The following is a 13558-nucleotide window of genomic DNA, read 5'->3' on the forward strand; positions in this document are numbered from 1 at the left end:
TGGTAAAATGTACAGATTATCTCTCTAGGTGTGAAAGCATGAATGTAACATACCAAGAGGTGTGAATTTAGAAACTTTCCTGGAAAATTTGGGCTCGTAAAATTGCTCTAGTTTTATAAAGTTTTAAAAAATTCTTTGTGAATATTTGCTCATTTTAAGATGATATTAAAGAGATTTTGACTTTTGATCTTATAGATCAGGGGTCATTAAAATATGGTCCATATGTCAAATTAGGCCTACCTCCTATTTTTGTATGGCCTACAAAGTGAAGAATGGTTTTTATGTTTTTAAATGGTTGAAAAAAATACAAATGATGAATAAATGTTTCCTGACATGTGAGAGTTACAGTGTCCATAAAGTTTTGTTGGAACACAAATACACTCACTCTTTTCTCTCTTTTCTGTGGCTGCTTCTGCACTACAGTGGCCGAATGGAGCTGTGACAGAGACCACGTGGCCCACAGAGTGTGTCTGGCCCTTTATAAAAAACATTTGTTGACCTCTGTTTTGGATCATTTCTTTGTTGATTCCACCTGTTTTATACTTTGTATCTTTGATGAAAATGCACTGAAGATTTTGGTATATAATTCAGCTTTTATTTTATTTTGAAATAATAGCATATTCTGTTCTGTTCTTATGGATACCAATAGATTGAATGATATCATTTATTCTTTTAATTTTAAATGTTAGATTTGTCAGCAGGAAAATGATTATATATCATGTATGTATTTCTTTCTCTACACCACTCAGAGTCTGATGAGTAGCAGTAAAGAAGAGATGCGTGAACTGGCAGCGTTGTTTTATTCTGTGGTGGTATCTACGGTGTCGGGAAATGAGTTGAAGTCAATGATAGAACAGCTTATAAAGACTACAAAGGACAATCATGTATGTTAGTTTTGTCTTCATATTTTTTTTTTGTGGGAGATAGAGTGTAACAAAAGCATCTAATATATTTTTAATTGTGTTTTCATTTGTAAAATGAACTTTTATGATTGTAAAGATTAAATGAGATAAATAATACATTGATTTAGTCCATTCATTGAACAAATTTTAGTGCCTCGTGTCTGACAGGCAGTGTTTCAAGTGCTAGGAATGTAGGTAGAAGTAAATACATGAATGTCTTCTGTACTGTCTGGTGCTCAGAAATGTTTGTTCCTTTTTTTTTTCCCCTATATTTTTTCCCTGCAGGCCTGCCATTGTGCTTGCAGAAAACACTGTTGAAACCATATGCTTTCAAATAATTTTGTTGCCTACCTTGTGTTTGCAGGTTTCAGCAGGTAGAAATAGGATCTGTTCATTGCATTTTATTGGTCATAGGGTGAAATTATGTTTGAAAATCATGGTAGTCTAGTTATGTAAGTGCTGAAAACTAGAAGAAAGGATGAGTGCTGCAGGAGCATGCACAAGAGTCAGCTCATCCAGTGTTGGAGGGAGTATGGGGCTAGGAAATCTAAATCTTCAAGTGAATCAAGATTCAGCTTAACTTCTTAGAATTCTTGAGTGTTCTAAACTCAGGGTTTCTTTTCCCCTAAGCCTGATTCATTAGCATTGTGTGGAATTTCAAACGATCACTTTATTCTTTGGCCTTATGTTTTATTGGAGAAATGACTGTACACATAGTCATTTCAGTGCATTCTTGCACATGTTGAGACAGAGACAGAGACATATGCTGTTGTGTTGTTCAATTCAGAGCCCAGAGATACAGCACGGATCCTTGCTTGCATTGGGATTCACGGTAGGAAGATATTTAGCTAAAAAGAAAATGAGAATGGCAGAGCAACAAGACCTGGAGACAAATGCTGACTTCCTGCCTGAACAAGAGGAACTCATTAAGAGTGCCACAGAAACAATAGGTAATTAATGTGTTCATGCTGACTTGGGTGTTGCAGTTTTTGAATTAGGTTTAAAGTTAATATAGTGTTTTAATTTCTTTTTATAGCATTCTACTTTAAAGGCACAACCCTTTTTACAAAACCTTACTTGATGTTAAATAAATTCTGTATTTTTAAAAGCAATGAAAGTACTCTTTTTTTCCTGTCTTCTTTTTCCTATAATATGCATGTTTCTACATAACAGAGGTAATTGTGTTATGGGAAAACTTTAAACATTAAAAAAGGACACTCATCTATGCCCTGTTTCCATGGTGTTTTATTACTGAGTAAAGTTAACAAACTATCAACTAGATGGTGTTGTAGACTTCAGTAAATTTTTGTTGTCTTAAAACTAATCCTGAGTACATTACTGGTTGCTTTGGATCACAAGGGTATTATTCCTGTTTTGTCTAAATGTGCTTACAGGCTCATTTTTGGACAGTACATCGCCTCTCCTGGCAATTGCTGCCTGTACAGCCCTGGGTGAAATTGGCAGAAATGGTCCGCTCCCAATCCCCAGCGAGGGATCTGGCTTTACCAAATTGCATCTTGTGGAAAGCTTACTAACTAGAATACCCTCCACTAAAGAAACAAATAAGGTAAGTCTCTTTCTTTTTCCCTTCTCTGAAATTCTTTCTATTCATAGATCTATAAATGAGCAAAAACATAATTGTGATGGGGCTAGATGGCATAGCTGCTGGAGGAATGAGTTCACCTAACAAAAAAATGATGAAGAAAGCTTAAGTGTTTAATTTTGAGTTAGGGATGATTTGTGCACCATTTGATCCGATTACTCCAGTTTTGACTCACAGCTATTAAGATTTGGGTGAGTATTAATGTATCAGTTAATTCTTTTGTTATGCAAAATGTGGATAATGTTAATTAGTTTTATGAGTTTTATAATTCCAGACCAAATCTAAATCTTAACCTCCTACAGCCAGTTTGGTTTAGAAAAGGCTGGCATTAGTAAGCAATGTGAGAACATTTTCTTTGTGATCAGCATACCTCAGTGTTGAAGTATAAGATGTTTTAATAAGCTGAAAAATCAGTTTATACAAGTTTCATAAACATATAATCTTATTCTTGATCTTGCTACTGTTTAAAACTTTCTGAGATCATAATGTAGTTTTTGTTAGCTATTATTAACTAATTAACCATTACCAAACATTGTTAAACACTTGTAATGTGCCAGGTGTATATGCTAAGTGAATATATTAATTAATTGAATCCCCCAAAAGTTCTAGTGAAGTAGATACAGTTGTCGTCTTTGTTTTCTCAAATGTGGAAGTAGAGTCACAGAGTGGTGAAGTAACTTGCCTAAGCTTACACACTGTAATGGTTACTAAAATGGTCAGGCAGTGATTTGATCTTAGGTCCTTTGGGCCCAGAACCTACATTGCTAACTATTATGTAGTTTGAAGGATAATAAGTCTAGTTAAAGGCTTTTTTCTTTCTTTTTTTGCAGCTGTGGACACCTAACTCAGTTTTGTATTTTTCTCTACTTCTAATTTCTGCCTTATAGACATAATTTTGCAAAATTGGATACTTAAAAAAAAAACAAACTTGTGCATTGGTTCATTACTTAGACAGACAGCCCTCCCCTGCCATCTCATTTGTGGAAACATTGTTCTGGGATAAAACTCTTACATACTTTGTTTTAACAAAATTCTCTGTTCTTCCAGATGAAGGAAAGAGTAATCCAAACACTGGGATATTTTCCAGTTGGGGATGGAGATTTTCCTCACCAGAAACTCCTCTTGCAAGGTCTGATGGATTCTGTGGAGGTATTTATATTGCTCTCTGATTGTTAGTCATTCAAACAAAAGGCATTTTTTTAGCTGGAATTTGCATGCCATGAGCTTTTAAATTAAACTTTTATTCATTTATTCATCAAGTCCTGACTGAGTGCTAGCCTTGGGCTTCTGGCTGTGGTACGCATAGCACTGTGTAAGTCATGTAAATTGGAAAGACTTTTCTCGTAATTTTTTAGTAAAGCACAGTGCAGTATGGGTAGGAGGGAAACTTACTAGTCAGCCAGATGTGGGGGGAGTGGGTGCTGGTATTCCAGTTGCTCTCAGATCTGATGACTTAGTTTCTTACTGTCTTCTAAATAAATGTCCAGTGTAGTGGAGGATACCTTCAAGTAGACATCTAGCCCAGTGTGAGAAATCTCTTAAATGGCCTGATCTGGCCTCTGATCTAGCCTTGACTATTGTCACTTACCCACATTTTTGTACATGAGCCTCTTTGTCCCTTTTTGCTCTGGAAGACCCATACCTCCTTTCTTGGGCTGTTGCTGCGCTTCTTGAAAAGCCACCTCTGACCCTTCAAACAGAGTAGTAGAGTCTTTAGTTATTTGTGCTGTCACGATGCTCCATACATAGGTCTTCTTCACAGCATTTATCATGGTTTCTAATTGCCCACTAGAATGAAGGCAATGTCTGTTTTGCTCCCCATTATAGAACAAGTGCCTTGCAGTGTGATTGGTAATGGTAGGATGTCAATAGATACTGGAAAATTAACTGAATGAAGAGACGTTCGCCATCTGTAAGGTAGTAGACTTATGGAGGGGGGCATGAGTACTTCTGGCAGAGCTGGTGCAATCTGCCCCCTTGTTTTGGAGGCAAGGTTGCTGCTGGGCCTGGAAGAATGGGAGGGAGGAGATTTGGGGTTGAGCCATAGAGCTGGTGTTAGGACTCAGGTTTCTGTATTCTCAGTTCAGTATTTTTGAGGTGAATGTTTCACAGTGCATTAAGACCCATATCAGGTTCCCTCTGATGCCACTGACATTGTTACCACTTGGGGAAAAGCTTATGGTGTCTGCTTTCTCATCTGTCTTTTCTAAAACCTGTGAGAGAGATGGGTTTCTTCTAGTTTTGTTTAAATAAATGAAGGTTTGTCTGAATTCTTGCTATTGAAGCCATTATTTTAAGAGTTTAGAAGTATAGAAATACACAGAAAGCTAGAAGCATGATGGAGAGATTGAAGGGTAAAAGTGAAGAAAAAGAAGCAGGAACCAGAAAGCAAAATACCTTCAGTTATCTACGATGAAGTTCTGAAGTTTTTTTTTGTTTGTTTCTCCTAACTAAATTTTTATTATGGAAAATTTCAAACACACACAGAAGTAGAGACAATAATGATAATATAGTGAATCCCCATGTGCCTGTGTTTAGTTCGTATCTTGACCCCCCTCTTTATTTCTAGAATATTTAAAGCAAGGTATCAATATTATTTGTAAATGGAATTAGGGAGTTTTGTTTTGTTTGTAATGCCAGCTATGTTACTAACAATAAGAAATGTGTCACAATAGCACATAAAAGTGAATCCCTAATATAGTATCCTCTGAATTGAGGCACTTTTTCCTCAGCTTAGAATTGCCAAGAGAAGCTTTTGACCTGGGAAGCTGTAGTCCTGAAGCCCTGAAATCCTTTTCCTCAGAATAGGAAGCCTGTGGTGGCAGTGCTTGGCACCTCATCAGGACTGGAGGGTTTAGTCCACTGAGTTTAGAAATGGCTCAGCTGTTGTCTGTGTGCTTTGTAGAACTCTCCCCAAAGGCCAGTGTTCCCACAGCCCTCCTGCAGTCTGTTCTGCCTTCTCTTAAATTTATTGCCCTAGTCTTAGCTTTTGTCTAATTCACGGTAAACAGGAAAATGCCGAAGGGAATTAAGACAGGTCCAGTTTCATTTGATTCAGTGATTCATTCGTGGGAAATGTGTCAAAATTTCTAAATCAAATTCTTAAAAATGGGAATTTTTTTAATGTTTCATTTTTGGAACAATTTCAAACTTAAAGATTGGTTCTAAGAATAATATGAAGAACTTCCTATATACCCTTTATCCATATTTATCAAATTTTAACATTTTACCACATTTGCTTTATTACTCTTAATTTTTTTCTGAACCACTTGAGATTAACTTGCAGGTATGTAATTTAAGAGTACAAAGAGGAGGTGCTAATAAATGGTAATGGCTGCTGTTTATTGTGCTGTTACTACAGATCACGTGTCCGCTAGAAGCTTTATGTGCATTAACCTCATTTAATCCTTACAGCCTGATGAGGTGGGTGATGGTCTTATGCTAATTACAGGTGACAAAGTTGAGGCTCAGAATTTAACTAATGGTATGTAGTTGGTGAAAGAGAGATAGAATTTGCACTGAGATCTGTGTGGCTTCACTGTCTTGACTTCTCTCCTAAATAAGTGGTGTCATTCTTCCAGTGATTAAAGATCACTGTATAGTGGTTATGTAGTGAGTGTGAAAAGTATACCATGGACTTGGAAAAAGATCTTCATGTCATTCTTACAGTCTCCATTCCCTCACCCTGCCTTACTTTTGAACCACTGGGTTAGCTGAGAGCAATCCAGGCAAAAGAGTAAAAATAAAGCATGCTGGGAAATAAGGTATTAAGCAACCTTGTTGTGGAAATGGATGTTTTTGGGAAATGTTCTCTCTGATTCATGGCTTCTTTTCCTTCATTGCAGGCCAAGCAGATAGAACTTCATTTCACTATTGGCGAAGCTATTACCAGTGCTGCAATAGGAACTAGTTCTGTGGCTGCCCGAGATGCCTGGCTAGTAACTGAAGAAGAATATGTTCCTCCTGCTGGTACCATATATTCAGTTATCGATTTATAATCACAAACTAACCCTTTTCTGTTCTTGTTACCATATTTGAAGTGAAAGAAGAAATCTGTATGTTCTGTTTTAACTCCTTTTCAAATATTTACATCTGACATCACTTTGGTTTAGTCAAGGAAAATAGTTGGCTGAACGAGAGTGAGCATGAAGTGAATGAGAACTTTTTTTAGTCTTTTGGCAAGCAAGCAGAGAGTTAACCTGAATTACCCTTGGATTACCTTTCAACTTGTGTTCTTTACATACGAGTTGGTTTATTCAGTCAGTTTTAAAAGTCAAGGCATAGCAGTTTCTAATTTATTTGTCCCGTAATCCTTTATCACATAATGAAGCTTCAGGGTCGTCTCCTTGCATGCCAGGTGCCTCTGTACTAAAGCTGTGCTGGCTTCTGGTGACTGTGGGTGAGGGAGTGTGTGGTTTCTGACTACATGTTATAAAACTGTGATTGTATATGTCCTGTGGTGGATTTAAATTTGGAATTGAAATATATTTAAGTATTTGAACCAGAAGTTAATTTTAATAATTAAAACAAAGGAAAAATCAACAAGTTTCTTTTATTATCTTCTCAGTAGAAGAAATTCAAAGATAGCATTCTCGTGGTAATGATTCTAATATGAATTGTATTCTGTCATGAATATATTAACTTAATTACTGCATTTTGTGGCTGTAGTTACCATTTAACACTGCGTTTTACATACTTATGTATTCACCTATTATTTCATTAGCTACCATAAAGAGATTTAAAGGAAATAGAAAAACATACCTTTTCTGTCACTCTAATTAGGTAACTGTGGGTTGATGGAAGCTGATAGAGTTAATCTCTGAAGGTTCTCTGAAAAGCATATGATGCAAGTTAAGGACGAATTTGTATAGAAGAAGATATTCAAGGAAGGAAAATGACCAATGTTAATAAATAGGCAACCAGATCTGAAGTAGAAATTCTCAATTTGCATGTGAGAGTTGATGTTGGAGACTTAACAGAGCAGATGTGCTTATAAGAGGCAGTTCTGAGTCCATAGATTTCTGCATAGTGACATAAGCAAAAGAAGAATAATGGAGAGGGTACTAGGCCAGTCCTCAGACTTCTGAATTCCTGTGTTGCCTCAAGTTCTCCTTGGAAGACTGGATTGTGCTTGGCTCTTTGCTCGGCCAAAGGAGTCTTGACTAAATTATCCATTCAGTGTTAGGGTTCACCCTATCTTTGTGTGTTAGGGAAAGGAGAATATAAAATTCTGTGGAGAAGTGGGTGATGGTTAATCTTTGACCTGAATTTTGTTTATACATGTTCTATTTGTTATTCTCATCTCAGTGCTACTCAGCCTTTTGGATATTACTTTGTTACATTGTACTAATCCTGCTTCATAGATGGGGCAGCATTTGCAAATGCCCTTAGGGTCTAGGGCTTAGCTATCTTAGTATCTCAAGTATGTTACACAGTGTCTGCTGCACTGTGGGAATCTAGTAAGGGCTGGTTAATTTGGTAAAACTCCAGAGAGTAGAACTGCAGATTGTGGTATGGGAAAGTGAAATAAGGGACTGTATCTGACTCTGAGAACTAGATTAATGACTAGAGAGGAGCTAATAGCACCAACCTTTTTCTCTGACCAGGATTTCCATCCACTAGCAGGGCTCTATCTTCTTCACTGGTTTTGTGTGAGTCTAGTTCTAGCTCTTCTTTCTCTTAAGAGTATTACCAATCAATAAAATACCTAGGAATAAACCCAACCAAGGAAGTGAAAGACCTGTACTCTGAAAACTACATGACACTCATGAGAGAAATTAAAGAAGATACCAATAAATGGAAACACATCCCGTGCTCATGAATAGGAAGAATTAATATTGTCAAAATGGCCATCCTGCCTAAAGCAATCTATAGATTCAATGCAATTCTTATCAAAATACCAACAGCATTCTTCAACGAACTACAGAAAATCATTCTAAAATTCATATGGAACCACAAAAGACCTCGAATAGCCAAAGCAATTCTGAGAAGGAAGAATAAAGCTAGGGGGATTATGCTCCCCAACTTCAAGCTCTACTACAAAGCCACAGTAATAGAGACAATTTGGTGCTGGCACAAGAACAGACCCATAGACCAGTGGAACAGACTAGAGAGCCCTGATATAAACCCAACCACATATGGTCAATCAATATATATATGATAAAGGAGCTATGGACATACAATGTGGAAATGACAGCCTCTTCAACAGCTGGTGTTGGCAAAACTGGACAGTTACATGCAAGAGAATGAAACTGGATTATTGTTTAACTCCATACATAAAAGTAAACTCGAAATGGATTAAAGACTTGAATGTAAATCATGAAACCAGAAAACTCTTAGAAGACAACATAGGCAAAAATCTCCTGAATATAAGCATGAGCAACTTTTTCCTGAATGCATCTCCTCAAGAAAGGGAAACAAAAGCAAAAATGAACTCATGGGACTACATCAAACTAAAAAGTTTCTGTATGGTAAAGGACACCATCAACAGAACAAAAAGGCATCCTATATTATGGGAGAATGTATTTGTAAATGACATATCCGAAAAGGGGTTAACATCCAAAATATATAAAGAACTTACATGCCTTAACACCCAAAAAGCAAAGAACCCGATTACCAAATGGGCAGAGGATATGAAGAGACAGTTCTCCAAAGAAGAAATTCAGATGGCCAACAGACACATGAGGATGCTCCACTAATCATCAGGGAAATGCAAATTAAAACCACAGTGAGATATCACCTCACACCAGTAAGGATGGCCAGCATTGAAAAGTCTAAGAACAAAAAATGCTGGTGAGGATGCGGAGAAAGGGGAACCCTCCTACACTGCTGGAGGGAATATAAGCTAGTTCAACCATTGTGGAATGCAATATGGAGGTTCCTCAAAAAACTAAAAATAGAAATGCCGTTTGACCTGGGAATCCCACTCCTTGGAATTTACTGAAAGAATAGAACTTCTCAGATTCAAAAAAACATATGCACCCCTATGTTTGTCGCAGCACTTTTTACAATAGCCAAGATATGGAAGCAACCTAAGTGTCCGTCAGTAGATGAATGGATAAAGAAGATGTGGTACATGTGTATACACCTGGAATACTATTTGGCCATAAGAAAGAAACAAATCCTTCAATTTGCAACAACATGCATGGAGCTGGAGGATAGTATGCTCAGTGAAATAAGCCAGGCGGAGAAAGACAAGTGCCAAATGATTTCTCATTTGTGGAGTATAACAACAAAGCAAAACTGAAGGTACAAAATAACAGCAGACTCCAAGACTCCAAGTAGGAACTAGTGGTAACCAAAGAAGAGGGTTGTGGGAGGAGGAGTGGGGATGGAGGGAGAAGGGGATTGAGGGGTATTGTGTTTAGTACACATGGTGTGGGGGATTATGGGGATAACAGTGTAGCACAGAGAAGGGATATAGTGGCATCTGTGGCACTTGGATCTGTGGCATCTTGCTGCACTGATGGACAGTGACTGACTTGGGGTATGGGTGGGGACTTGATAATATAGGTAAATGTAGTAACCACATTGTTTTTTCATGTGAACCTTCATAAGAGTGTATATCAATAATACTTTAATAAAAAAAAGAGTATTACCAATCTAGGATCCTCTCTTGCCCATTTCATGATTTCTGAAATCATATTTTCCTGTCCTTCTTCCTTTTTGGTCTAGTTACTGGGTTGCCTTTTCACCCAGGCCTTTAGTGTATCCCAGCACTTTCTTGTAAAGTTTTTCACTTCGTTTTTGCAAGATTGCATTTTCCTAGATTCATTATGTGTTTGACCTCTTTTCACTCCTTTGTTGGCTCTTTTTCCTCCACACGCCCCATCAGTGTTGGGATGTCCCAGTTCACCCATGCCCATGGCTTATCCAGTATATGTTGGTGATGCCGAAATGGATATCTCTCTTGACCCATTTTATACTGCACAGCTGTACTTCCACAGTTTACTAGGCACTTTCACACAGAGGTCCCCCAGGCACCACCACGTCTAAAAGTCTAAATCTGAAATTATCATCTCTTCCTCTTCTCACCCTCTAAAACTGTCTTTTTTATTCTCTAAAATTATTCCCTCTCTTTGTTCCCTATCTCAATTAATGATAACTTAATTTCTATCCAGATTCCTAAACCCAGTGAAGGCAGAGAAGGGAAAAGGTCTCAGACTAAGGCTAGGGCAAAGATCAGGGTCAATGAAAATCGAAAGAAGAGGAGTCCAGGAAGGAACCATGAAGGAAGGTTGAGAAGTGTTTGCAGGAGAGCCTGAACTTTGGAAGTGAAGGTGTAGTTAATTAGGAGGAGGAGTGAGTAGTTAATTTTCAAGGTAATGGTGGTTTGTATTTTTATTTTACAAATAATTGAAAGTGTTTTATTTCACCTTTTCCATTTCAGATATTGATAAATCAACAATTTTGTTTTCTTTGTAATAGTGATTTCCTAAGATCCTTTTGGCAACTGACTTTTTTCCAGAGGAAATAAAATATATGTGAAATTATTTTCACAGCCACAGAGGCTTAAATAGTAAATTAGTACTGCAAATGTTTATTGAGTGCTTAGTCTGAGCCAGGTACAGTTCTAGGTGCTGGCTGGCAGGCATGGTCAAAACAGTTGGAAATTCAGCTCTTGTGGAGCTTACATTCTAGAGGGGGAGGTGGCAAGAAGCAAGATGAGTAAAGGAAAATATGCCACATGCTAAATGGTGATAAGTGCTATGAAGAAAAGGAAAGCATAGAAAGCAGATCGATAAAACTTGGATGGTGATTTTAAGTGCATAGGGCACCTATTCTCAGGAAAGTGTCATCGATGGTTCCAGTACAGCCCTGAGGCGGCTGAGGGAGTGAGCTGGCTCTTCTTCCCACCCACTCCTCCCTCGCGGTGTTGGGATGTCTCAGCACACCCACTGGGTGACCGAGGACCAGTGTCCTCACGGACATAACTAGAGGCCAGTCGTACATATGAGTGTGCGATTCTGAGGAGTTCAGTTGGAAAATATTTGTGAGTATCTTGTAAAGATAGCATTTGAGGCATGAACCTGGGGAGTGAAGAGAAAAGAAAAAAGATCCCACAACTGAGCTTTTTGGAGTCCCCAGGGTTTTGAGTTTTGGTAGATGAGGGGAAACCAGGGAAGGACCCTGAGAAGAAATAGTCTGAATTTGGGGGGTCTTGGAAGTGAAGTGAAGAAAATCTATGGAGGTGTGAGGTTGGGGGTCAACTGGGTTGTATACTGCGAAGCGATGATTGACCTTAGCCACAGGACAGTAGTTGGTGACTAGTAATTACTGTAGGGTGGAGGAGGTAAAACCCTGATATGGAGAGGATTGGAGTTTAAGAAAAATGTCGACCATGAGTATAGACAACTATTTTGAAAAGTTTTAATGTAAATTAGTGATCCTTGACTGGTAGAAGGAGATTTTGCCCCCCAGGGGACATCTGGTAATGTCTGGACCTGGGGTTGGGGAGATGGGGTGCTACTGTACGCTAGTGGGTGGAGGCCAGGGATGTTGCTAAACGTCCATCAGGGTGCAGGCCAGCTCTCCCCAACAAACTCCCCAGCCTGAAATGTCAGTGGTAGTGAAGTTCAGGAGCCCTGCAGTAATAAAGGAAAGGAGGAAAATGGCACAGTGGCTGGAGGAGCAAAGTGAAGTCAGAAGGTGCCTATTGGTGTGTTAATTTTTAGATGAGGGATGAGAAAACTATAGTAGAGGAGGACAAATTGCTGAGACTAGAGCAAGTGGGGCAGAGGAAAGTACAGAGATTTACCCTGTATGTCCTGTGCCCACACATGCATAGCATACCCTGTCGTGGGGATGAATTCTCATTCTGGGGAACTCAAGTTACCTGAGTTCCTTGGAAAGGTTATATTTAGTTTATGCTAGGTTCTGAAATGAATCAGTTCCCATTTAGATTTTATTATGTTATAGGATTAATTGTTGTATAAATAAATGTTGATTAAACTTTAAATATTTTTAGGAAATTTATTCAATTATTTTAATTGCTGCTTATTTGTTTTTCCCCAGGAGCCAAAGTGAATGATGTGGTCCCCTGGGTACTGGATGTGATTTTAAATAAACACATCATCAGCCCCAACCCACATGTGAGGCAGGCTGCCTGCATCTGGCTCCTTTCCCTTGTGAGGAAGCTGAGTACCCATAAAGAAGTGAAGGTAAGCCGTGCTATAAATGTGATCAGCTCTACTGGAAACTTCTTATGAAATATTCATAATTGCAAGGTAGTAGGGAGGAAAGGGTATAAAGGGAGGGCCATTACTAATGGATACTTTAAAATAAGCTGTGCCTGAAGAAATGAAGGATGGAGGCCTGATATATGTTGCCTGGAAGATGATATTAAACTTGAAGGTATAAAGTCAGAAGAAGTGGTAAGTACGGGGAGACTTAGACTGCATCATACTACCTGTAAGCAGTATAGCCTTCAGGTAATTTGACCACCTTTAAAGATGAGAGCACAACAGGGTTTGTGATGGCTTTGGGTGTAAGACTTTTCAGGTTTATGTACCCTGAGAGCAAGATTCTTACTCTCCTGAAGAGGTGGAGTCTCAGTGTTCTAAATGCCTTTTTCTTCTTTCAGTCTCATCTTAAAGAAATTCAGAGTGCATTTGTTTCCATTTTGTCAGAAAATGATGGTAGGTTATTGGTAAATATTTGATTTCCAAACATCATTAATCTTATATTTAAAATTTTGGAAAGTCTGGATTAGTGAACATAAAGAAGGGCATACATAGGAAACCCAGTTCTTAATTATTAGATCATGTTCTTCAGTTTTGCATTTAAAAAAGGAGACTTCTTTAATAGTACTTCTACTAAATAGCTTTCTTCTACTTCTGATTCTTTCTCTTTGTGATTTAAACCAGAAGAGAGTGAACATCTATATGTTGGACATTTAAAAAGTAGATTTTGTTTTATAAATTGTTGTAAACATAAGGTCTTGTATTGACTTTCATTTACAAAAGTTGGAGGTGGGTGTATTGCAGTGACGTGAGGCTGACCTCTCATGTGCGCAACTTGCAGTCTCTTGATCCTCTGTCACTGTACACTGCAT

At 38.1% G+C, this 13558-nt stretch overlaps 1 protein-coding gene across 5 annotated transcripts in view; it reads left to right on the forward strand.

Moving 5' to 3' along the window:
• ECPAS (Ecm29 proteasome adaptor and scaffold) overlaps window positions 1-13558 on the forward strand; it is a 97313-nt gene that overhangs the window by 60301 nt on the left and 23454 nt on the right. For all 5 annotated transcript variants that reach the window (XM_037027326.2, XM_037027325.2, XM_037027324.2 and 2 more), the window contains 7 exons: window positions 750-884; window positions 1690-1852; window positions 2297-2469; window positions 3553-3654; window positions 6351-6474; window positions 12520-12665; window positions 13088-13142. In XM_037027326.2, the coding sequence (XP_036883221.2) occupies window positions 750-884; window positions 1690-1852; window positions 2297-2469; window positions 3553-3654; window positions 6351-6474; window positions 12520-12665; window positions 13088-13142 (898 nt within the window). The remainder of the gene's footprint in view (window positions 1-749; window positions 885-1689; window positions 1853-2296; window positions 2470-3552; window positions 3655-6350; window positions 6475-12519; window positions 12666-13087; window positions 13143-13558) is intronic.

Source organism: Manis javanica, chromosome 2, assembly GCF_040802235.1.
Source record: "Manis javanica isolate MJ-LG chromosome 2, MJ_LKY, whole genome shotgun sequence".
Classification (NCBI taxonomy): domain Eukaryota; kingdom Metazoa; phylum Chordata; class Mammalia; order Pholidota; family Manidae; genus Manis; species Manis javanica.